Source organism: Miniopterus schreibersii, assembly GCF_964146895.1.
Source record: "Miniopterus schreibersii genome assembly, chromosome: 11".
Taxonomy (NCBI): Eukaryota; Metazoa; Chordata; class Mammalia; order Chiroptera; family Miniopteridae; genus Miniopterus; species Miniopterus schreibersii.
The window spans coordinates 217,501-238,425 of record NC_138111.1 but is presented as its reverse complement, the minus strand read 5'-3'; the positions used below and the strand labels follow the sequence as shown (position 1 = coordinate 238,425).

General features: G+C 62.7%; 3 protein-coding genes across 3 annotated transcripts in view; all 3 read left to right on the top strand.

Moving 5' to 3' along the window:
- Positions 1–1,593: 1,593 nt before the first annotated feature.
- On the top strand, positions 1,594–5,252 carry LOC308564024 (major allergen Can f 1-like; the record flags this gene model as incomplete). Its single annotated transcript, XM_081151731.1, has 5 exons — positions 1,594–1,683; positions 2,823–2,956; positions 3,822–3,997; positions 4,999–5,100; positions 5,224–5,252. 5 exons carry the CDS (start codon positions 1,594–1,596, stop codon positions 5,250–5,252), a joined length of 531 nt encoding a protein of 176 aa, XP_081007857.1.
- Positions 5,253–13,318: 8,066 nt separating this feature from the next.
- Positions 13,319–16,717, top strand: LOC308564023 (beta-lactoglobulin-like; the record flags this gene model as incomplete). The annotated part of the gene is made up of 6 exons (XM_081151730.1): positions 13,319–13,414; positions 14,212–14,351; positions 14,943–15,016; positions 15,635–15,745; positions 16,391–16,495; positions 16,701–16,717. The coding sequence occupies 6 exons, from the start codon at positions 13,319–13,321 to the stop codon at positions 16,715–16,717; spliced, it is 543 nt and encodes a 180-aa protein (XP_081007856.1).
- Positions 16,718–18,571: 1,854 nt separating this feature from the next.
- The window catches only part of LOC308564022 (lipocalin 1-like), a gene marked incomplete at its 5' end in the record, with an annotated part of 15,433 nt that continues 13,079 nt past the window's right edge, over positions 18,572–20,925 (top strand). Inside the window, 4 exons of the mRNA XM_081151729.1 lie at positions 18,572–18,736; positions 19,326–19,459; positions 20,225–20,298; positions 20,423–20,563. Coding sequence (XP_081007855.1) covers positions 18,572–18,736; positions 19,326–19,459; positions 20,225–20,298; positions 20,423–20,563 — 514 coding nt within the window. The remainder of the gene's footprint in view (positions 18,737–19,325; positions 19,460–20,224; positions 20,299–20,422; positions 20,564–20,925) is intronic.

The following is a 20,925-nucleotide window of genomic DNA, read 5'->3' as shown; positions in this document are numbered from 1 at the left end:
GTTATCAGACCCGCCGAGCTCGGCGTCCTGGTGGGCAGTGAGTGTGTGACTAACCCCACGGGGGCAGGGCAGCCGCAGCCCAGGGCGGTTCTGCAGCCCCGTGGGGACCCCGTGGCGACCCCGTGGCCAGGGCGTGCTGCCCTGGGAGTGTTCCCAAGAGCCTTTCCCGGGGCCTGGACCTGCCTCCTGGTCTCCTGAAAGGGCACTGGGCCGGCCCCTTTCCCACCCCAGCAGCGCCTTCCTGGGGGTAATTATAGGATCAAGCCGACACCTTCAGGTCCTCACCCAGGGCTCACTGAGAGTGCAGGGGGAGGCACCCTGCCCCCAACAGGCACAGAGGCACCTTTGTGAGCCCCCAGCGTCCACCTGTGCCCTTGGGCCCCTGCTGGGGTCAGCGCTGGCAATAAGACAGACACAAACCGGGTCGTTCCAGGGAGGGGAGCACATGGCTGAATGGTGGCCCTGAAAGATGCACCCACCCTGAGCCTGTGAAGGGAGCCGATCTGGAAATAGGGCCTTTGCAGATGTAATTACATCCAAGGACTGGTGTCCGGAGCAGAGAAGGGGGACCTGAGACACAGCACAGAGCAGAGGCTGGAGGGATGTGACCACAAGCCCAGAGCAGCTGGAGCCCCCGAGCTGGGACCACCTTCCCTGGAGCCCCTAGAGGGGCCACAGCCCTGCTGACCCCTGCGTTTCAGACTTCTGGCCTCAGAACTGGGAAAAAGTAAATTTCTGTTGTTTTAAGCCCCCAGTTTGTGGTCGTTTGTCACGGCCACCTCAGGAAATGGAATGTGCTCCACAGAATTCAGGCAGGGGGTGTAGGGAGGGGGTGTCATTTCCACTCCCTGGGGAGGCAGTGTCAGAGCTGAGCCCCGAGTCCCAGAACGGCCCCTCGCGGGGCAATCTGGGGCAGAAAGTCACAGGCTGGCCCGATGCAGCGGGTACAAGGGACCACTGAGGCAATGAGCTGACTGAAAATCCCTGTCTCCCAACCCCAAACTTTCTTCCAGCAACGTGTGGGCCAGACCTCCAGACCCCAAAGACCTTGAGGGGGGCCAAGCACAGGTGAGTGGCAGGGGCCGGCTGGTGGAGTGTTTAGAGCAGGCTGGACGCCCGCTTGGAGTTCAGGAGGCCGGGAGGGAAGGGAAGGGGTGGGGCACCGGCCCCGGGGCGGGAGCTGGAGCCTGGATGCAGACCGGCTCTCCTGGGGACAAGGGGTGGAGAACCGGAGCTAGTCCGGGTCTGTGGGGGTGGGTGCACCCATGGCCCCAAGGTTGTGGGGGCACAAGGAAGCCATTGTTTTATCTTCCTAGCTCCTAATTTAGAGGCAGCTACTCCCCATTCTGAGAACATTCTCCCATCCAGATAAGCTCTCTCAGGAGGCCAACCCGAGGGTGATGGTGGCAGGTGACCTCCATTCATGGGATCCAAGCAAAACGACTTAATCACCACCTACACTGCAAACTAAGGGACCTTTGTGCAGGTGAGGGAGAGGCTGGGCCCTGTTTCCAGGTCGGCCCATCAAGAGGATAAATGGGCGGCTGGGAGGCCAGGTGATCGGGGAGCAGAAGTGAGGGCCTAGGACCGACGATGCAGCTGTTCCTTCTGACATTCGGGATGAGCCTGTTCTTTGTGCTGAGAGCCGAGGACACCCAGCTTATTCATGCCAGAACTAACGAGGTGAGAGCTCGGGAGGCTGGCGTGGGGCACAGTCCCAGGTCAGGCTCCTTCACTGGGCTAGGAGCCCCTCTCTGGACAATCTGGGGCAGAATGTCACAGGCCGGCTGGATGCAGCTTGGGGGGACTTTGACCAGAGCCCCCTCTCTTGTGTCATCAGTGAGGTCTCCTGGCAGAGGAGGGGTTGCCGAGTGATGCTCAGTCCCCACGGCGGAGCAGGGTGTCTTCCTGTGCCCTGGGGTAGTAGGTTGGATGATGGATGGTGGATGGTGGATGGATGGTGGATGGATGGTGGTGGACGGTGGTGGACGGTGGTGGATGGTGGTGGATGGTGGTGGATGATGGATGGTGGTGGATGGTGGATGATGGTGGATGGTGGATGGCGGTGGATGGTGGATGGATGGTGGTGGATGGTGGTGGATGGTGGTGGATGGTGGTGGATGATGGATGGTGGTGGATGGTGGATGATGGTGGATGGTGGATGGTAGTGGATGGTGGATGGATGGTGGTGGATGGTGGTGGATGGATGGTGGTGGATGGTGGATGGATGGTGGTGGATGGTGGATGGATGGTGGTGGATGGTGGGTGGGTATATGGGTGGTGCATGGACGGATGGAAGTAGACAGGCATCTATGAGGGCAGGGCTGATGAGCACACATCCATGGACACCTCTGAGGTAAGAGAGTCTAAATCCACGGGACCCTCACTGTGGGCTCCATGCACACTTACTCCATTCACTCCTCTTGGTTTGCTGGCCCCTTCCCTGCTTCTCTCGGGAACGTCCATTTCTGACAGGGTTGGGTTCTGTTCCCTGTTCTCGCTCACTGGGCCCATTAACCCACCTCCTCCGGGACGCAGGGATGTGACAGCTCCGTGGACATCCCCCTGACATTTCCTTTCCGCATCAGCGTCCTGTGCTGACCATGAGGGAGGGACTCAAGTGTGGGGACACCTTGCTGTGCCCTCCACATGCAAAAGAGAAAAGGCTTCCTCGCGGCCCTGCTCTTTCCCGCACTCGTCCCGTCTTCGCCGTTTCTCTGAGCTGTGGCAGTCGGCTCAGGCGGCTGATTGAGAGACAGCCCAGACCTTCTGTTCTTTCAGAGTTTCCCTCCCTAAAGCCCTGTCGCAACACCCTTCCCCAGCTCTTAGGCACGTGGTACATAAAGTACTGGGTGGGCACCCTGCCCATCCCTGAGAAGAAGCAGCACCTGCCCCTGCCTCCCTTCACCTTCGTCCTGAACGACCTCCAAAGGCTGGAGTTCAGGATGAACATCATGTGAGTCTTTCCTGGCACCAGGAGCAACATCGCTGCAGATCCCCCGCCTGCCCCCTCCAGCCCGGCTGGGGCTCCAGAGGAGGAGGAGGGTGCCCTTTAGTTGGGAAGTCAGGATTCACTCCTGGGTGACCTTGGGACCCTTCCATTGCCAGAAATGGGCTCCCTGATGGTTTCTGTTTTCCAGAAAGCCGAGCGGATGCATATTATATAAACTGCCCTTTGAGAGAGAGATCAGTCCCGGGAGTTACAAAAACTGTAAGTGGCCACTGGCTCAGTCACGGGGCCCCCAGGCCTCCAGGGGGCAGCATTTGTGAGAATGTGCTAGGTGACCACCCAGCTGAGTGTCCACGTGACAGACTCAACTCCTACTGGCCCCTGGAAACCTCGGGTCTCTGCGTGGGGAGGCAGGTTTTCCTCTGGTGCTCGGAGCCGCCAGTTATCTGGGCTGGTCCCAACACGCAGCTCACCTTGCCAGTGTCCAAGCACCCACCTTCCTGTTTCCCGGGTCCTGGGCACGTTCTCCACCCGTGAGCCTTCCTGTCTGACGCTGCCCTGTGCCCAGGGCCAGGACGCCTTGCTTCCCCACCCTCAGGGGCACCACACCGGCCGGTACAGGGGCGCCCTCAGGAAGCCTGGGGGCGGGTCAGCCGCTCATAAGCTTCCTGCAGCATTTGGGGAGACGTGCAAGTGAGCCTCTGGGAGCCTTGGCCAACAGCGGCGATCTGAGGCCCGCAGAGAGGCCCAGGGTGGATGCCCCTGCCAGCCACTGCCACCCCACATTGCACTGCTGGGCGTCTGAGCCGGTGCCCCTCCCGACGCGCAGCTCCCAGCATCGGGCCTCCCTCCCCCTGTTCCCCTCCTTCAGGCAGGAGGACCCTCCCAGCCCCTTAGACCCCCATGAATCCACCGTGGCTCTAACCATGTCCCGCCCAGGGTGGGGACACAGGATCAGCATCTGGCTCACCGAGGACAGAGAACATGGCATTGCCCACTTCGAGGGCGAGAGGAAGAAGAGGGACGTGCAGATAATGAAGCTCTTTGGTGAGGGTCCTGGGGCAGGGGGGACCTTCAGGCCGCACCGAGGGGGTGGCGCCTGGCCCGGCAGCCCCGGCAGCAGCGCTCAGCCCTTGGGCCAAACTTTGCCCGGTGCCCTGAATTTGTGCGTGTGTCTGTATGTTCACGTGTGCTTGTGTGTACACGTGCCTGTGCGCTCACGTATGTGCACAGAGGTGCATATGTGCCTCTCTGCCCATGTGCCCACGTGTTCACACGTGTGCGCTTGTGTCTCTCCCTCTCTCTCCACCACTGACCCCCGGTCACTCTGCTTCTACCCAGACTGTCCTGGCACCCTGTCCACCCGACCCCCTCCACCCACTCCCCGGCCTCACTCTGCACATTTAAAAAAAATCCTTACCCGAGGATATATTTTTACTTTATTGATTTTGGACAGAGAGGGTGGGAGAGGGAGAGAGAGAAACGTCCATCCGTTGCCTTCTGAACACGCCTGACTGGGAAGCAAACCCCCGCCCCGGGTATGCGCCGGACCTGGGACTGAACCTGCGACTCCGGGGCACAGGGCAGTGCTCAGCCAACCGACCACACCGGCCAGGCTCACTCCGCACATTCAAACGCTGTTCAGGCCACCAGCCGCTGGTGTCTTTCCGGCCGCTCTCTGGGGGTCCCCTCCCCAGACGGTCCCTGCCCACTGGGTCTCCGCCGCCAGCCTCGCCTGCTGTCCGCCGTCCTCTGCCCGCAGGGAGCTCCCCGCTGCTCCTGCCTGCCCCAGCCGTGAGGGGTGGAGGCCGGGCGGAGCCAGGGCTGGTCCCACCGTCCCAGCTGGACCACAGGCCCGAAGGGCCCTCAGTGCCCCGGACCCCTCCCAGGTGCCCCCATCACCTCACGGCCTCCTGCTCCCGGCAGCATTTCACATGCCCCACTGTGCGCCCACCTGTGCCCAGAGGCCCCTGCCTGAGAGGGGGGCCCCCCGGCCCAGGTGCCCCCGGCCCCTGGCCTCCCACACCCCTCACCCCTCTTCCCTGCAGGCCGCACGCTGGACGATAGCCCGGAGGCCCTGCGCATCTTCGAGGAGTTTGTCGAGGACAAAGGGATAAACAGGACGGCCATCGTCAAACCCAGTCACGTTGGTAATGAGGGGGGGGTCCCCTTGTTTCTCCACTCGCCCCGGACTCTGGGCCTTTCTCGCCCCTGGTTCCCTCCTGAGGACCCTGCGGGGGTTCCACCGCCTGCCTCTCTTTCTGGGTCTGCAGACGCCTGTCAGTCGGATGGCGAGCCTTAGTGCCCGCGGGCGGCGGCTGGGTTCAGGACGCTGGACCCTGCGGCCCCCGCCCTCCGCTGCCTGCGGTCAGAGCTCCAGACCCGAAGGCACCTTGAGGGAGGCACTGCACCGGCTCTGACAGCACCTTTCATTCAGCGATTAATGCATTGATTTCTCCGGTGAAGAGCCTCAGCCCTGCCGGTCGGGCGTCACCTGCAATCACAGCGCCCTGCCCGGCCCTGCCCGGCCCTGCCCTCCCCTGCCCTCCCCAGATGGGCGTTTCCTTCAGGCCCAGAGAGGCCCCAGAGGTTTGTTCTCAGTTCCTAGTTAAACATGTGCCACATAGAAACTGTTTTCACAACATAAAATGATTGTCTTAGAACTCGGAGCACTGCCCGGAGGTCGGAGGTCAGAGGTCAGAGGCCCAGGCCTTCCTCGGGACCCGCCCCCTCCCCCTTGGCCCTGGATTCTGCTGAGGCCCCCCCCCACTGTACCCAACCTTGTCTCTGATGTTAAGTTGCTGTTTTCAGAACATAAAGCTGCTGGTTTCTCCGTATTTTCATCTGCATCTTGTGCTTACTGGCTTCTCTCAGGGTTTTCGGGGCTTTAGGCGGCAACTTTGGATTCTTTTAAGCTCACGTTTCCTACGGGCGACGAGCATTTTCCTGCCTCCTTTCGGGGTTTCACGCCCCGAGTTCCTCTCGTGTCCGAGTGAGCGAAGACCCACACCCCCGAGTTCGTAGCTCTTCCTACAGTGGGTGTTTTTGTGTTTTTCCATCAATAAAATTTATTCCATCAATAAAATATGTTACATTCGCAGGTGGTAGGCGAAAAAAGCCCACAGAAACATCTTAATTGATGCTAAAAAAAAAAAGCCATTTGATAGAAATCACCAATCATGATTAACCCCCCCCCCCCCCCCCGATCTTTGCAATAAAACTAGAAGAGACTACGGTCAGCGTCAAACACCTCGTGAACCTGCATCCCCGTAACGAAGCGGAGAAACGTGCCCACAGGGGTCCCTGAACGACCCCTCACTTTGGGACCCACCGTCACCCTGGGCGTCCCGGCCACTGGCCAAGAAATGAGAAGGAGACAAGCGGAGACAGAAGATGTCACTTTTCCTAAAAGCTTTGCGAGGCCCCTGTGGAGGGACCTGTGAGACCCGCGTCTGTAAGACCCTTGTAAGGACAAATACAAATTAGAATATATTTCAATTTCCCTGTTGAAGACCAGAGATCTCCCTGCCCCCTTGACCTTTCAGGATTTACTGAGAAAACTTGTATTTTCTCTTCTCTCAGTGACGACTCACCAGGGGCTCACATGTGAATGATTAGATTTTTTACTTATTTAAAAAAACGATGGGACCCCTTGAATATCCAGGACGAGAGGAAAGTGGAACGAAGCCCTGGCGACGCCAAGCTCAGTTCTAGGGCCGTCGGCTCCCCACAAGCCTGGTCCCTGTGCTCTTGGCACCGCTGGGGCATTTTAAGCGGCCCCGGGGGCCTTTCCCGTCCTCTGTAAGTCGAAGGGTGAGCACCTCTGCCGGGAGGCCTGTGAACACAGCCACGAGCCCCATCCCACTCACGTGGGCCCTTAGCCGCCTCTCGGCCCACACTCCCCACGGTCGGCCTGCAGGAGCGTGGAGGTGGGTCCCGGCCTCACGCTCTGGGTGCCCTGGGGTAAGCATCAGCCCCGGAAACTCCCCCAGGTGATTGCAATGAACCCTCCAGGTTAAGCCCCGCTCCCTGAATGACCCGCAAGGCAGAGGCTGAGTCACCTGAGGATAATTCGACTCTGAGCTCAGGAGGGGTGGGGGAAGGGAGGCCAGGTAACGAGGTGTTTTCACTCATTTTGCCCCTGAGAGAAATACCTGTGAGGTCCAGGACCAGGGGGACGTGACCGGGAACTACCACGGAGAAGGTGAGTTTAACAGGTGGATTTGGGGTGAAGATGTGAGACCTTTTGGACACACCGCGGTGACCCCAGGTTTTCGGGGTGGGGTTGCTGTCCTGGTTCCTGTAACTCAGAGGAGTGGCGGTCAGGGGAGAGAAGCAGGTTCAGGCCGTCGCTGTCCAGGTCCAGGTCCAGGTCCAGGAAATGGCCCTCGGGCTGGCCTCCAGCCTGGCCCCCCCATCCTTCCCTCTGGGCCCTGCTGGGGACTGTTGGGGACACAGGGGACCTTCCTGCTCGGACTCAGAGGGAAGAGGCCTCCTGTTGTCCCCGTCGAGGAAGCCGCCTGAGGGCTGAGATGAGCCCCGGGGATTCGGGGAACGCAGCAGGGGGCCCACAGGGTGCTGGCTGTGGCCGGCCCTCCTCCTGTGCGAGGCCCGGAGCCCCTGCCCCCCTTCCCGCTCGCGGCTCAGAAGTCCTCACACCCCCCTGTGTTCATAGCGGTGAAATGTACACTAGCTAAGATCTGGAAACAGCCCCAGTGCCCCTCAGTAGATGGGTGAGCAAAAAAGCTGTGGGACATTCACACCGTGGATACTACGCAGCTGTAAAGAAGAAGGGTCTCCCGCCCTCCGGCACAGCAGGGACGGACCTGGAGAGTATTGTGCGGAGCGAAATGAGCCAGGCCGAGAAACACAAACATCACGTGATCTCACGCATATGTGGAATCTAATGAACAGAATAATCTGATGAACAAAATAGATCCCGGGACACAGAAGCGTGGAGCAGACGGAGGATCTCAGAGGGAGGGGGGGGGGGGAGATGAACCAGAGACCTTCCCTGTCTATGAGCTTAACCCACGGACTCAGACACTGGTCTGGGGAAGGCCTGGGGTGGGGTGCATGCGGGGGAGAGGGGATCCAAGGGGGTAAAAAGGGGACGTCTGTAATACTTTCAGCAATAAAGAAATTTTTTAAAAAGTTCTCACAGCTGCAGCCTTGCGGTGTCTCCTGCTGGCGCTCAGCGCGGCCCGGCTGTGTGTGCGGCACCTGGGCGTGGGCATCCCCGTCCGTGGAGGATGGGGACGTCCAAAATGTTTGGGGACGGGGGAGCTCTGCGGTGGGATGGCTGGGTGGGGTGAGCGGCAGGGCGGCCGGGCCACCCGGTGACAGGAGGCTGGATGTCAGGACCCTCCTGGTCTCCATCCTCGGGGTGGCTTGTTTGGTTCCCCAAGGTCCAGATGGTTCTGGGTAACGGCTCAAGATTTGGACTTTAAAGCCACTTGGGTTAACACACACGCGTTTCAAGTGTGGAAATGCTACAGCCCGCGTCTGGCAGAGAGCGGAGGGCCGGCCAGTGTTCACCAACCCGCCCAGTTAGGCTCGGCCTGGCCCGGACAGGGAGGGACGGAGGGGCCGAGAGCCCGCCGTGGCGCTGAGGCCCCTGCCCAGGTGGCTGGGACCTGGTACTCCATGGCCATGGCGGCCAGTGACATCCCCCTGCTGAGCACGGAGAGCGCCCCCCTGAGGCTAGGAGCTGAGCCCCCCCAAGGACGACCTGGAGATCATTGTGCACAGATGGTGGGTGTCCTGGCTCCCGGGCGGGCGGGCAGGGCTCCTGATGGAACCTGTCTTTCCCAGTGGCCACATGGAGCCCCAGGGGCGGGGAGTGGGGCTGGGAGGTTCCCCCCAGGAGCCCCTGCCCAGGCCCCTGGGCCCACAGGCTGAGCACAGAGAGGGACCCCGGGGTCAGTGTGGGGAGAGGCCCGTGTGGAGGCCGCCGGTCAGCTGCAGCAGGGGTCAGGGTGGGTGCTCCTACGATGGCCCTGTCTGGTGGGAGGGACTCCGGCGTGGCCACTGAGCCTCAGTGTCACTGTGTGTGCTGTCACCGCCTCTCAGGGAGGTCGACAGGCGTGTTGACAAGAAGGTCTTTGCAGGGAGCACGGAGACAGCTCGTGCCCCAGATCCCGCAGGTTAGGGGCTTGGTCACAGCCTGCGCCCCCTCTCCAGCCCCACCTTGACACCGGTCACAGGCCCGGCTCGTCACCTGTGCTTCTGACCCACTGGCTATAGTTTGGCGGTTCCGACAACACCTCCTTGGGCCCGATTTGTTAGAGTGGCTCACGGGACTTGGGCATTTTACCAACCGGGCCCCTGGTTTATTATAACGAACGTAGCTGAGGAGCAGCCAGGAGGAAGAGATGAGTAGGGCAAGGGGTGCCGGGGGGCTCGTGCCCTCCCCACGGCCACCACCTCCCCAAACCTCCCCGTGTTCACCCACCAGGAGCTCCCTGCACCTGTCCTTTTGGGTTTGGTGGAGGCTTCCTTACACCGTCACCACGGACTAAATCGCTGGCCGTTGGTCAGCGAACTCAACCTCAGAGGTGGGGGTGGGAGGAAAGCTCCAGTCCTCTGACCGCAGGGTTTGCTCCCTTGACAACCAGCCCCATCCTCGGGGGCTTTCGCTGTCATTACTAACATAAGCCCAGGAGAGGGGCGTGTAAGACTGAGGCGCTTTTATCACTCAGGAAATTCCTAGAGCGTTAAGAGCTCTGAGCTAGAAACGGCAAGAAGGCCATGGATACAGGTGGGCAGAGGTAGCTTTACAGTTGTCAGTACACAAAACACAGCTTATTCTTTAAAAAAAATTTTTTTAAAAATAATTTTTATTGATTTTAGAGAGAGAGGAAGGGAGAGGGAGAGAGAGGGAGAACATCGATGTGCACGGCCGAGGATGGAACCCACAACCCTTCAGTGCGCCCGACAAAGCTCCAACCAGCTGAGCCACGCCGGCCAGCTCCGAGTTTATTCTTGTATTACTACTTACGAGTTCTATTATTTTCCATACAAACAGCTACAAACCCACTTTCGCCCACATTACTGCAGGTCACACCATGGCCTTTCCCCCGTGTCGCTCCCTCCGCTCCTCTCCTCTCGGTTGCCCTCCTAGCTGGCCTGCGCCCGGCCCTGCTGGGACCAGCCTCTCAGCGGGCGGCTTTGCCCCCCTGATCCCGACCCCTCCCTGCACAGCTCGCTGGAGCAAGACCAGAAAAAATGAAGCTAATTGTTTCTAGCTGATGTAACAGTTTCCCAGGACAAGGTGAGAAATATTTGTAAGGATACAATGTTACCCAGACCCAAGAAGGGGACTTTACAATGTCTGGCATCTTTGGAGTTACCAGGCAGGATACAATGTTACCCGGACCCAAGAAGGGGACTTTACAATGTCTGGCATCTTTGGTGTTACCAGGCAGGATACAATGTTACCCAGACCCAAGAAGGGGACTTTACAATGTCTGGCATCTTGGGAAGAATTTCGCAAACACAGCCCTGCAGATGAAGACTCCCCCTCGCCCCCGCCGCCGGACCAGCCCCGGACTGACGCGGAGGTTGGACTCTCCGGGCGGTAACATGAGACCTTCGTCGCAGCTCTGTTCCATTAAGTGGAGGCATGAAAAATGGGAAAGACCAACTCCAGATGTGAGACACAGAGACTGCAATGTCTGTCTCCTCGGAGCCGCTGCTCCAGGGGCCTCGTGAACGGGACGCTCCTTCTGGGACCAGCTGCTTTCGCTCAGCAGGGTCCTCCAGGTCCACCCACGTAGCCGGTGTCAGGAGGTCCTTCCTTCTTAAGCTGAACAATGTTCCCGTGTGGATGGACCACATTTGATTTTTCCATCCATCCATCGACGGACCCGAGCTGTGCCCACCTCTCGGCTGTTGTAAATAACACCACTGCGAACACGGGTGTGAAACGTCTCTTCCACACCTGCTGACAATTCTTTTGGGTGTCCGCCTGGGGTGGCACTGCTGGGTCACAGTCATTCTGTTTGCTTTTGGAGGCACTGCCCTGCTGTCTTCCATGGTGGCAGCAACTTGGCTCTGAGGGGCTCTGTTTGAGGCATGTTTGGGTGTTGGCATATTATATATATTATTATATTATTAATTATTATATTTTATGTTATGTTATATATTATATTATTAATTTGCTGTGATTAGGGTACTCCTGGAACACGGGGCCTGGGCGTGATGGTGTGAGAAGGAGTCAGGTGATGATTTGTGGGGAGACCGGGCCCACCGGGGACAGGTGTGCCTCCTAGGTGGGCAGTACCCAGGGTGGTACATGCTTAGGGGCCCCTGGCACTGGGCACACACTGTCATGACCACAGAACAGACTAGCACTCTGAAACCGGTGGCTGCCCGGTGTCCTTGGCTCAGGGCTTCAGGGAGCAGGCCTGGTGGGGGGACATTGTGTCCCTACTGAGCCAAGGCCCATTGAGGCCTCCTGACCCCAAGAAAAGAAACTTCCTGCTTCTGCAATGACAGGCCTGACCCCACCCAGTTCTGAGGTGCTTGGGGTCCTGGCGGAGGCGCTGGGGCCTTGTGCTGGTTGGGCGAGGTCTCCTCCCAGGGCCCTGACCTGGGCAAAGCTGTGTCCCCTGGGCTCAGTGTCCCTCCCACGCCTCCTGAGGCCACAGCCTGAGGCCAGCGGTGGCTTGCTTCTTACGTTGTTAAGGTCTTCTATGGAGCTCCATTCCTGGAAACGCAGCTAGGTGTGCTCTGCCGTCAGGGTCACGGGGTCACCGTTGGCAGGTGCACAGCGGGACCTCTGAGAACACCTGCAGGAAATGCCCGCGGCTGGGGGCAGCCAGCGTTCCCCAAGCTCACCCGGAAACAGGACGTCTGCTTTTCCCGGTGGGCCTGCCGGTGCTCTGGGCACCCTGCTGGGCAGTCTCTGAGGGGACAGCCTCTGACGCCTGGGCCCCTGTGGACGCCTGTCTAAGCCGCCTGCCGGTGCTGGCACCCTGGGGCTGCCATAGCAGAGGACCGGTGGGGGGGGGAGGGGGTCTTTTAACAACAGGAATTCACTCTCTCCCAGTTCTGAAGCCAAAGTCCATAGTCAAGGTGTCCCAGGGCCGTGTGCCCCCTTCACACGGGGCCCAGGGCACATATGTCCCCACTGTGGGAGACATGTTCTTCTGTGACTCACTTGGTCCCCTCCAGACTAGCCAGGGCCACCTGGGCACCAGCTGCTCGAGCTGCTCAGGACGCCCCCCCCCCCGAGTGGGGTGAGGGCTGCAGTGGATTAAAATGTAGGACTTACATCTGTAATATTTTAAACAAAAATAAAACTAAAAAAATTAAAAAATAAAAAAATAAAATGTAGGACTTGGGAGATCGAAGCCCTGGCAGGGTAGCTCAGTGGGTTAGAGCGACGTCCCAATATGCCAAAGTTGCGGGTTCAATCCCCAGTCAGGGCACATCAACCAGTGTTGCAGAAATAGGTGGAATGACAAATCGATGTTTCTGTCTCCAATCAATCAATCAATCAATCAATCAATAAAAGACTTGGGAGATGGAAGAGCCTGAGGCTGGATAGTTCGACCGCACTTGCCCCGTGGAGCAGGCCCTGCCGGCCCCACTCCCCGCGCAGCCCAGAGGTCAGGCCACTTCCCACCCGGCCCCACCTGGGTGCCCTGGTGATTCTGTGCCTGTCACTGTCACTGTTGGTGCCACATTATTAGTATCACGCTGACTCAGCAGCCACCACGTTCAGTGCGCTCACCACCCAGCCCACCGGGGAGCTCTCCCTGGACCTCACTTCACCTCTCCCTTGACGGAGGGATGAGGGGGGTGAGGGGAAGGTGACCCAGGCCCTGGCTGCAGGTGGAGCAGAAACTGGTGCCAGAGCAGGAGGGAAAAGCAGGAATGGGGGGCGACCAGCCCGGGCCGGGGAGGGTGGCACCTGAAGCTGCCGGGAGGGGGGAGAGGGGCCCGCAGTGAACAGACGTTCAGGGACCCTGGGGCTGGCCTGGGGATCTCCGGCCACGGGGCCCACCCTCTGGGACACAGCTGTCCTCAGTGCTGGCTCTGACCTGTCACTGTCCACAGCCTGACCCAGGAAGTGTCCCTCAGGCCGGTGGCCAGCCTGGCCCCCCCCTTCCCTTCTGGGTTCTACCAGGAACTTTCCAGACCCTGGGGACACAGGGGACCTTCCTGCTCTGACTCAGAGGGAAGAGGCCTCCTATTGTCCCCTCGAGGAAGCAGCCCCAGGGCTGAGATGAGCCCCAGGGATTCGGGGAACGTGGCAGGGGGGCCGGGGGTGCTGGCCGTGGCCGGCCCTCCTCCTATATGAGGCCCCGAGCCCCTGCCTCGGCCTCCCACTCGCGGCTCAGACACCCTCACACTGCAGCCATGAGGTGCCTCCTGCTCGCTCTCAGCGTGGCCCTGGCGTGCGCCACCCGGGACGTCTATGTCCTGCAGGCCCAGGAGAACCTGGACGTCCAAAAGGTTTGGGGGGGTGCTCTGCCGCGGGGCGGCTGGGGTGCGGGTGAGCTGCAGGCTGGGTGGGGGCACCAGGGCATCAGATGACAGGGGGGCTGGGATGCCCGGGGTCGGCCTGACTTTGCCGGGGCTGCGGTGACGAAGCACCGTGGACGCAGGGCAGCTTAAACAACAGACGTTTATTCTCACATCCTGGAGGCCGGGCGGCCGAGATCCAGGCGTGAGCAGGGCTGGTTCCTGCCGAGGCCTCTGTCCAGGCCTTGCGGACGGCCCTCCTCTCCCTGTGTCCTCACACGGGCTTTTCTCTGCACCCGCCTGTATCCACATCTCCTCTTATAAGGTCATCAGTCAGGCGGGGTCCGGGCCCACCCTCATTTTAACATCACCACCTCTTCAGAGGCCCCATTTCCAAATAGTCATGGTCAGAGGTGCCGGGACTTCGACATATGCATTTTGTTGAAGGGGGGGACACAGTTTAGGCCCTAACAAGGCCCCTCTGCCTCCCCCACTTTTCCCATCTCCAACTGCATGTCTTCCCAAGATCCAAACCTCCCCCCTCACTCTTGGAGGTGGCTCTCCAGGTCCTTCTTTGGGCCCCGATGAGTTTAGATAGAACATTCCTCAGCCCAGCCCAGCAGGGGCCCGGGAGGACCCCGAGAACCCAGCCCCCTTTCCCTAGGTCGGCTGGATGGAGTTGGGAATGGGTGGGCTCGGCCTGACCTGGACAGGGAGGGATGGGGAGCCCGTCCTGGGGCTGGGGTCCCCTCCCCGCCCCCAGAGTGCAGCTCAAGGCCCCTCCCCAGGTGGCCGGGACCTGGTACTCCATGGCCATGGCGGCCAGTGACTTCGCTCTGCTGAGCACAGAGAGCGCCCCCCTGAGGCTGTACATCAAGGAGCTGAGGCCCACCCCCAAGGACGACCTGGAGATCATTGGGCACAGACGGTGGGTGTCCTGGCTGTGGGTGAGGGGCCTGGCTCCTGGACGGGGGGGGGGGGGTGAGGAGGCAGCCAGGGCTCCTCAGGGGCCTGTCTTTCCCATGGGCCACATGGAGCCCCAGGGATGGGGGGTCTGGGAGGTTCCCCATCCCCTTGGAGCTCCTGCCCAGGGCTCCGGGCCCGCAGGCTGACCACACAGTGACCCCGGGGTCAGTGTGGGGAGAGGCCTGCGTGGAGGCCATGGGTCAGCTGCAGCTGGGGGTCGGGGCCTAGGAGGTCGGGGGGTCGCCCTGTCAGCCCCTGGAGTGGGGGTGTGGGTGCCAGAGAGAGCGGGATTGGGGTGGAGGTGAGAACCCAGACCCCACAACTGCCAGCGAAAGCAGGTCAAGGGCCCTGACCAGCCCCTTTCCTTCGGCTAAGTGTGTGTCGTCACCACCTGGACCCCTGCAGCCATTAGAGGTTACGGTGCAGCCCAAGCCGGTGACCAGCCCCGGGGCCATGCGCCCTCTCCCCTGGGGCCTGCCCCGCTCTCCCTGCCCCTCCCTGGGGCTTTGTGGGGCAGAAGCTGAGCAGGTGGCTCCCGGACACTGTCTTCCAGGGAGGACGGCAGGTGCATTGAGGAGAAGATCTTTGCAAAGAAAACTGAGGCCCCCGCCGAGTTCAAGACCAACAGTACGTGCCGGCCGGGGCTGCTGTGCGTCAGGCGTGACCGGGCCTCAGGGGGGTCCTGCCCACCCCCGCTCGGTGTGCCCAGGGCCCCCTCGAGCTCAGCGTGGAAACCGCATTTTTTTCTTATAGCTGTTCCTCACCAGAGGATATTTTTCCCACTGATTGTTAGAGAGAGTGGGAGGGAGAGCGAGCGAAACCTCGACGAGAGAGGCGCTGACTCGTTGCCTCCCGCACACGCTTCGACCAGGGCTGGGGATAGAACCTGTATCCCAGGCACGTGCCCTTGACGGGGAATCGAACCTGCGCCGGCTGACGCTCTAACCACTGCGCGCTCGGCCAGCTGGGAAACCCCATTTCCTGGCCACTCGGGTCCCAGGACGGGGCGGGGCGGGGCCTCTGGGGGCGAGTGAGGACCGAGGCCGAGTCCTGCAGGGGGTGGTGTCTCAGGCGAGGGCACTCAGGCCCCGGGCCCGGGATGCTCCAGGGAGCGGCCGGCCGTGTCCGGGCCTAGGAGCTGCTGCTCGTCCTCGCCTGGTGGCCGTGCCGGGACGCTGACCAGCATGCCCCCTCCGGCCGGACAGGAGAACCCAGCCTGACCTCACCCACTGGCCCCTCTTCCAGGCCTGGGCGACAGCAAGGTCCGCGTGGTGGACACTGACTACAAGACCTTCGCGATCCTGTGCCTGGAGAACATGGAGGCAGCCCAGCAGCGCCTGGCCTGCCAGTACCTGGGTGCGCCCGGCCCTGGGCTCGCTCCACGTGCAGGCCCGGGGCCCGGGGGGGGGCAGGCCCGGGGCCCGGGGGGGCAGGCACATGCTGGGGCCGTGGGTGGCTCCTGACGAGGGACAGAGGCGCCGGTCGGGGGCCGGGTGGGTGGTGAGCATCTGTAATGGGCTGGACAACCCCGAGTAGCCAGCGGTCACCACGGATCCCACAGCCTTTGCTGGCGGAGCTTCAGTTATTTCACCGAATGAGGCGTCGGCTAAGGAGCGTCTTTAAGCGCTAATGTTCTGAGAACAGGCGCAGGTGACGTTCTCACGGTCGCAGGAGCGGTGCCCTCGGGTGTCCCCAGGGCTCCCGCGCGGATCACGGGGGTGTGGCTGTGAAATCTGCCTGGTCCTTCAAGCAGCCCTCCCGGGACCGTGTGGACCCTGGGAGGAGGCGGGGGGACAGGGCCCCTGGAGGGAGGCGGGTTGAGCCCTGGAGACCAGCCTGGGAAGCTGGGCCTGGCCAAGCTCTGCCGACCTCAGGATGTCACCGTGTCCTTCCTGGGCTCGTCCCCAGGCAGGGTCCCCAGGCAGGGCCCCTGGGCTCCCCGACTCTCGTCAAAACGCTCCCCCACCCTGAGCCCAGGGACTGACTCCCTGCCCCCCACAGCCAGGACCCCAAAGATTAATGAGATGGCCATGGAGCAATTCAGCAGAGTCATGAAGCTGATCCCCATGCACATCCAGCTGATCTTCACCCCAACCCAGGCAGAAGGTGACCCCCGGCCCCACGCCCCCAGATCCCAGCCAGATGCCAGGCGCACTGGGAACCTCTCCCTCCCACGGGGACTCCCCATTCCCCCAGGGCCCCCAGGAGGCAGGCGGGAGGTGGGGGTGCAGAGCTCCTGAGGTGGGGTCCCCACAGACCCCTCTGGTGACCTGGCCCACCCGTGACCTCCCTGGCCCCCCTCCTCCCGCAGAGAGGTGCCGTGTCTGAGTGAGCTCCTGCGACCGCCTCCGGGGAAGGTACTGCCCTGCCTCACGTCCTGGGCATGGGCGCGGGGCTCTCGGGGGCCCAGACTCCCTTCCACGGGAAGGGCTGGAGCCTGTGGTCTCTCCTGGGGGCTCGAGAATCAGGGTGTCCTTCCTGTGTCTTGGCCACACTCACATGCTGACATCCAGCTGCCCCTTCGGGCTGGGTGGGGGCAAAGGGAGGGGGCTGGAAAGGACTGGGGTTGGGGGACAGTCACCTGACCTGAGGTGGGGCGAGGTGGGGCTCTGTCCCGCAGGAGGCGCCGTCTGCACCCCCGTGGGTCCATCCCACAGGGTCCCAGGAATCACAGGGGAGCCTCTCGTCCATTTCAGGAGCTTCTGCCCCTCTGCAGAGACGTCATCACCCCCTCCCCTCCCCTCCCGCATCAGAGGCCTCAGGAGGGACTGAGACCACGGAGGCTGCTGGACATGGCTCCTCCGGGACCCAGGCACCTCTGGGTGCCAGCCTGGCACCTGCTGCCCTGAGCCACCCCCTTCAGCAATAAAGAAACACAGCAGCATGCGTGTCTGCCGAGTCTTTCCTGGGGTCAGTGTGGGCGGGCGCTCAGGGGCAGGAGGGGCAGGCCGGGGACAGGGCCTTGGACACTAGGGGTCAGCACACAAACAGCTGTGGGGACCGGATTAGCCTCAGAGGCAGCTCTGGGGTTAAAGCTTCCATCCAGCCAACACCACAGCTTCACAAGGAATGAAAACCGATGGTCACGTAACCTAGATATTCGACTGTTCACGTAAAAACTTACCTGAGACCCTGGCTGGTGTGTCTCAGTGGTTAGAGCATCGGGACTGAAGGGGCCCGGGTTCGATTCCGGCCAAGGGCACGCACCTCGGTCGCAGGCTCGATCCCCGGCCCCGACGGGGCCTGTGCGGGAGGCGACCGATCGATGCGTCTCTCTCACGCCCGTGTTCCTCTCTCTCCCTGTGAGGACTCTTCGGCTGTGTGTTGACTCATCCAGAGCCTCTGAGTCACCCTCCTGCTTTGCAGGGACTGTGCTGGTCCCCAGGGCTGGGCGAGCTCAGGGACCAGGGCCTGTGAGTCTGCAGGTAGAGCCTGCCTCTGAGTGACACGGCCCGTGAGCCTGCCACCCCGCCTGCCACCCCTGTCCTCTCACCGGGACCCACAGCCGAGACGCCGGGCCCTCCCTGGGCTGAGCAAGGCCCAGAGGCGAGGTGGGGTGTCACCTGAGATTCCAGGACCCACCCTGGACGCCCACAGGGACACTCCCTGGGGGAGGGGCTCTGGTGACCTCTATGTGTCCGGGCTGACTGTGGGAAACGTTTCTGGGGACTGGTCTCCTTGTGACCATGGGTGACAGTGGACCCCAGAGAGGTGAGGCCAGATGGCGCCTCACCCTGGACACAGGTGGGGCTACGGTCACCTGTAGGCCTGCCGCACGGGAGTGGCTGACCGTCCCGGGACCGGGAGCGAGAGGGGCGGCAGGCGTGGGAAAGGGCACCGGGAGCTGAGCACCAGCCGGGTCTGTGTTGTGAGCGTCGCCCCCCAGACGGTGAGGAGAGGAGCACAGGGTCCCGGCGGCTCCGGCGGAGGGTGGGCGCTCCCGGGGAGCACAGGCTGGCGGCGGAGCTGAGCCTGTGGGACGGCAGACACACCCGCGCCCTCCTCTCGCCTCCCACGGCTCCCAGGACAGACGCGCAATGTGGCCAAACCGCCCCGACGGCACTCAGCCCCGCTGCCGACGCCCCGCGCACCCTAAGCCGCAGCCGGCGGTGCCTTCCCGCGGGCACGGTTCTGGAACCTTCCGGGAGCCCCGGTGGGACGAGGGGCTGCGGGCGGACAGGCATGAGGAGGGGGCCCCGGCCGCCCAGCCTCCCCTCCCTCTGGGCCCCTGCGGCTGTGGCCCTGGCGAGGGGGCACCTCCTGCTGCTGGCCCTCAGCCTGGGCCCGGCCGGCGCCCAGAGGACTCTCGCAGAGGTGCCCATACAGCCCGGCTTTGACGCCCAGAAGGTAACCGTGCTGGTCAGGCCCCAGGCTTGGCCCTGGGACAAGGAAGTGGGTGCCAGTGTCCCCTCGAGGCCTCGCTCAGGCGCCAGGCGGTACACGAAGGGAGAGGCAGGCGACGGCTCGGGCATTTCAGGCCCAGGCACAACCCCCCGACGCTCCTCGGGCAGCTGTCCCCCCAGGCCGAGGGGCCTTCCTGCCACTGGCCCAGGGCAAGGAGGGACCTGGAGTCCCTGCTCCCCTGTTTGACCCCCCCTGCCCATCACCCGTCCCTGTGGGGCGCGGACGGTGCTGGGCAGGGTGGGGGCAGTAAGGGCCATTTCAGGACTCGGCCCATCCAGGGTGACCTGTCCCCTGGACTTGGCCAGAGCCTATGACCAAGTACAGGAGGGGCTGGAGGAAGGAGAGGGGGAGAGGGCAGCGAGGGGGGAGGGAGGACTGTCCACAGGGAGGAGGCTGGCCCTCCCCCAACCTGGGCCCCGGGCATTCACCAGTCGCCCCCTTACCCCCGGCAGTGCTGAGCACTGGGGAGGGGCCTGAGAGCCAAGACTGGAGGCTCCAGGACCCTCGCCCACCCCCGGGCCTGCACCTGCAGGTGGAGGGACGCTGGCTCACCATCCGGATGGCCTCCAGCCAGGCAGACCTCGTCTCCCCCACCGACCCATTGAGGCTGGCTCTCCACTCCATCGAGACCCAGGGCCGGGACCTGGAGCTCATCCTGTTCTGGACGTAAGCGTGGCCCCTGCAGGTCCTAGGGGTGCTCATGCTCGGGGGCCCCCAAGGGACAGGGACCAGTGGTCAGAACCAGAGGACAGGGCACTGAGCTGGGGCTCGACTCGGCCCTGAGACAGCTAAGGTTTCACTTTGGCTCAAAGCTCTGTGAGGATGGGCGGGCGGGAGAGACACACACCAGCCGGTCCTCAGGGCTCAGCCCCCTTCCCGCCCGTCGCCAGGGTCCTGGGTGGGCTGTGTCATTGGGAAGATCTGGTGACACGTGACGAGCTGTGCTGACCCGGCGACACTAACAGTCCGCGCCTGTGACATCAAAGACCGTGTGGCCGTGTCCTTGCTGGGGCTCAGCCACAAACACCGGTCTGTCGGCACTCAGCCCACCCCACCCCACCGAGAAGCTGAGGACCCCGGGGTGGGGGACACAGGGCGGGGCCTGAAGTCCTGGTCTGTGCCTGGAGCCCAGGGAATCGGGGACGCCAGTCCTGGGCCCCCCACCCTGAGGCCTGAAGCTCCGAGCAGGGACAGACCGGATCCAGCGCCTCCCGGGGGCCCGGCTCCATGCCAGCCAGGAGCCCCGTCCTCACTGCAGCCCTTCAGCCCCTCCTGCCCCGCGGGCCTGCCCTCCCGTCCCAGCTGGGGAGCCAAGGGCCTCAGGTGGACACTGGGGACCTGCGGGGGCAGATTCTGAGCTGGCACCACACCGGGGGACGGGGCGCAGGGACGGACGAGAGGGCAGCAGCGGGTAGGCCCGTCTCTTCCCAGGGGCGAGAGCGTCTGCAAAGGCGTCAACGTCACCCTCCACCCGGCCGGGCTCCAGGGCCAGTACCTCGGCTCCTGTGAGTAGCCCAGCCTCTGGCCCGGGCCGGGCTGCGGGGGAGGGCACGCTCCATGCCCTAAGCTGGCCCAGGGGGAGGTGCCGGGGCTGGGGTCCCCCTCACCCGCCTGGGCCTGTCCCCACAGTTGAAGGAGGTGGCAGCATGCTCGTCCGGTTTGTCAGCGCCGACCAGAGCAGCATCATCCTTTACGTCGGCTTCCAGGACGGCGGGGACAGCGGCCGGGAGGCCACCGGTGGCGGGGTCACCAGCCTCTGGGCTCTGCTAGGTAGGTGGTGTCTCTCCCCAGTGCGGGGCACCCCCCAAATCCGCCCAAGACACGTGTTTAGTGCCTGCTGCTCTGAGGGTTCGGCACCTGCCTGGACCTCCCAGCGCTGCACCCTCAGGGCCCTCGGCCCGGCCCCGTGCCCATCCGTCCGCCTCCTCCTGACATCCCATCCCTGCTGCACGCTGGGCGTGTCCGGGGAGCTCTGTGGACAGATCAGGAAAAGCCCCCCGTCCTCCACTGGGAGATACCCCGGCTGGCGAACACAGCTGGGGGGGGCGCGTTGTCAGAGAGGATCGAGGTGAGGGAGGGGCCCGGGCCCGCCGGAGGCCAAGCCCAGGGAGCCCAGGGTGGGGGCCGCATAA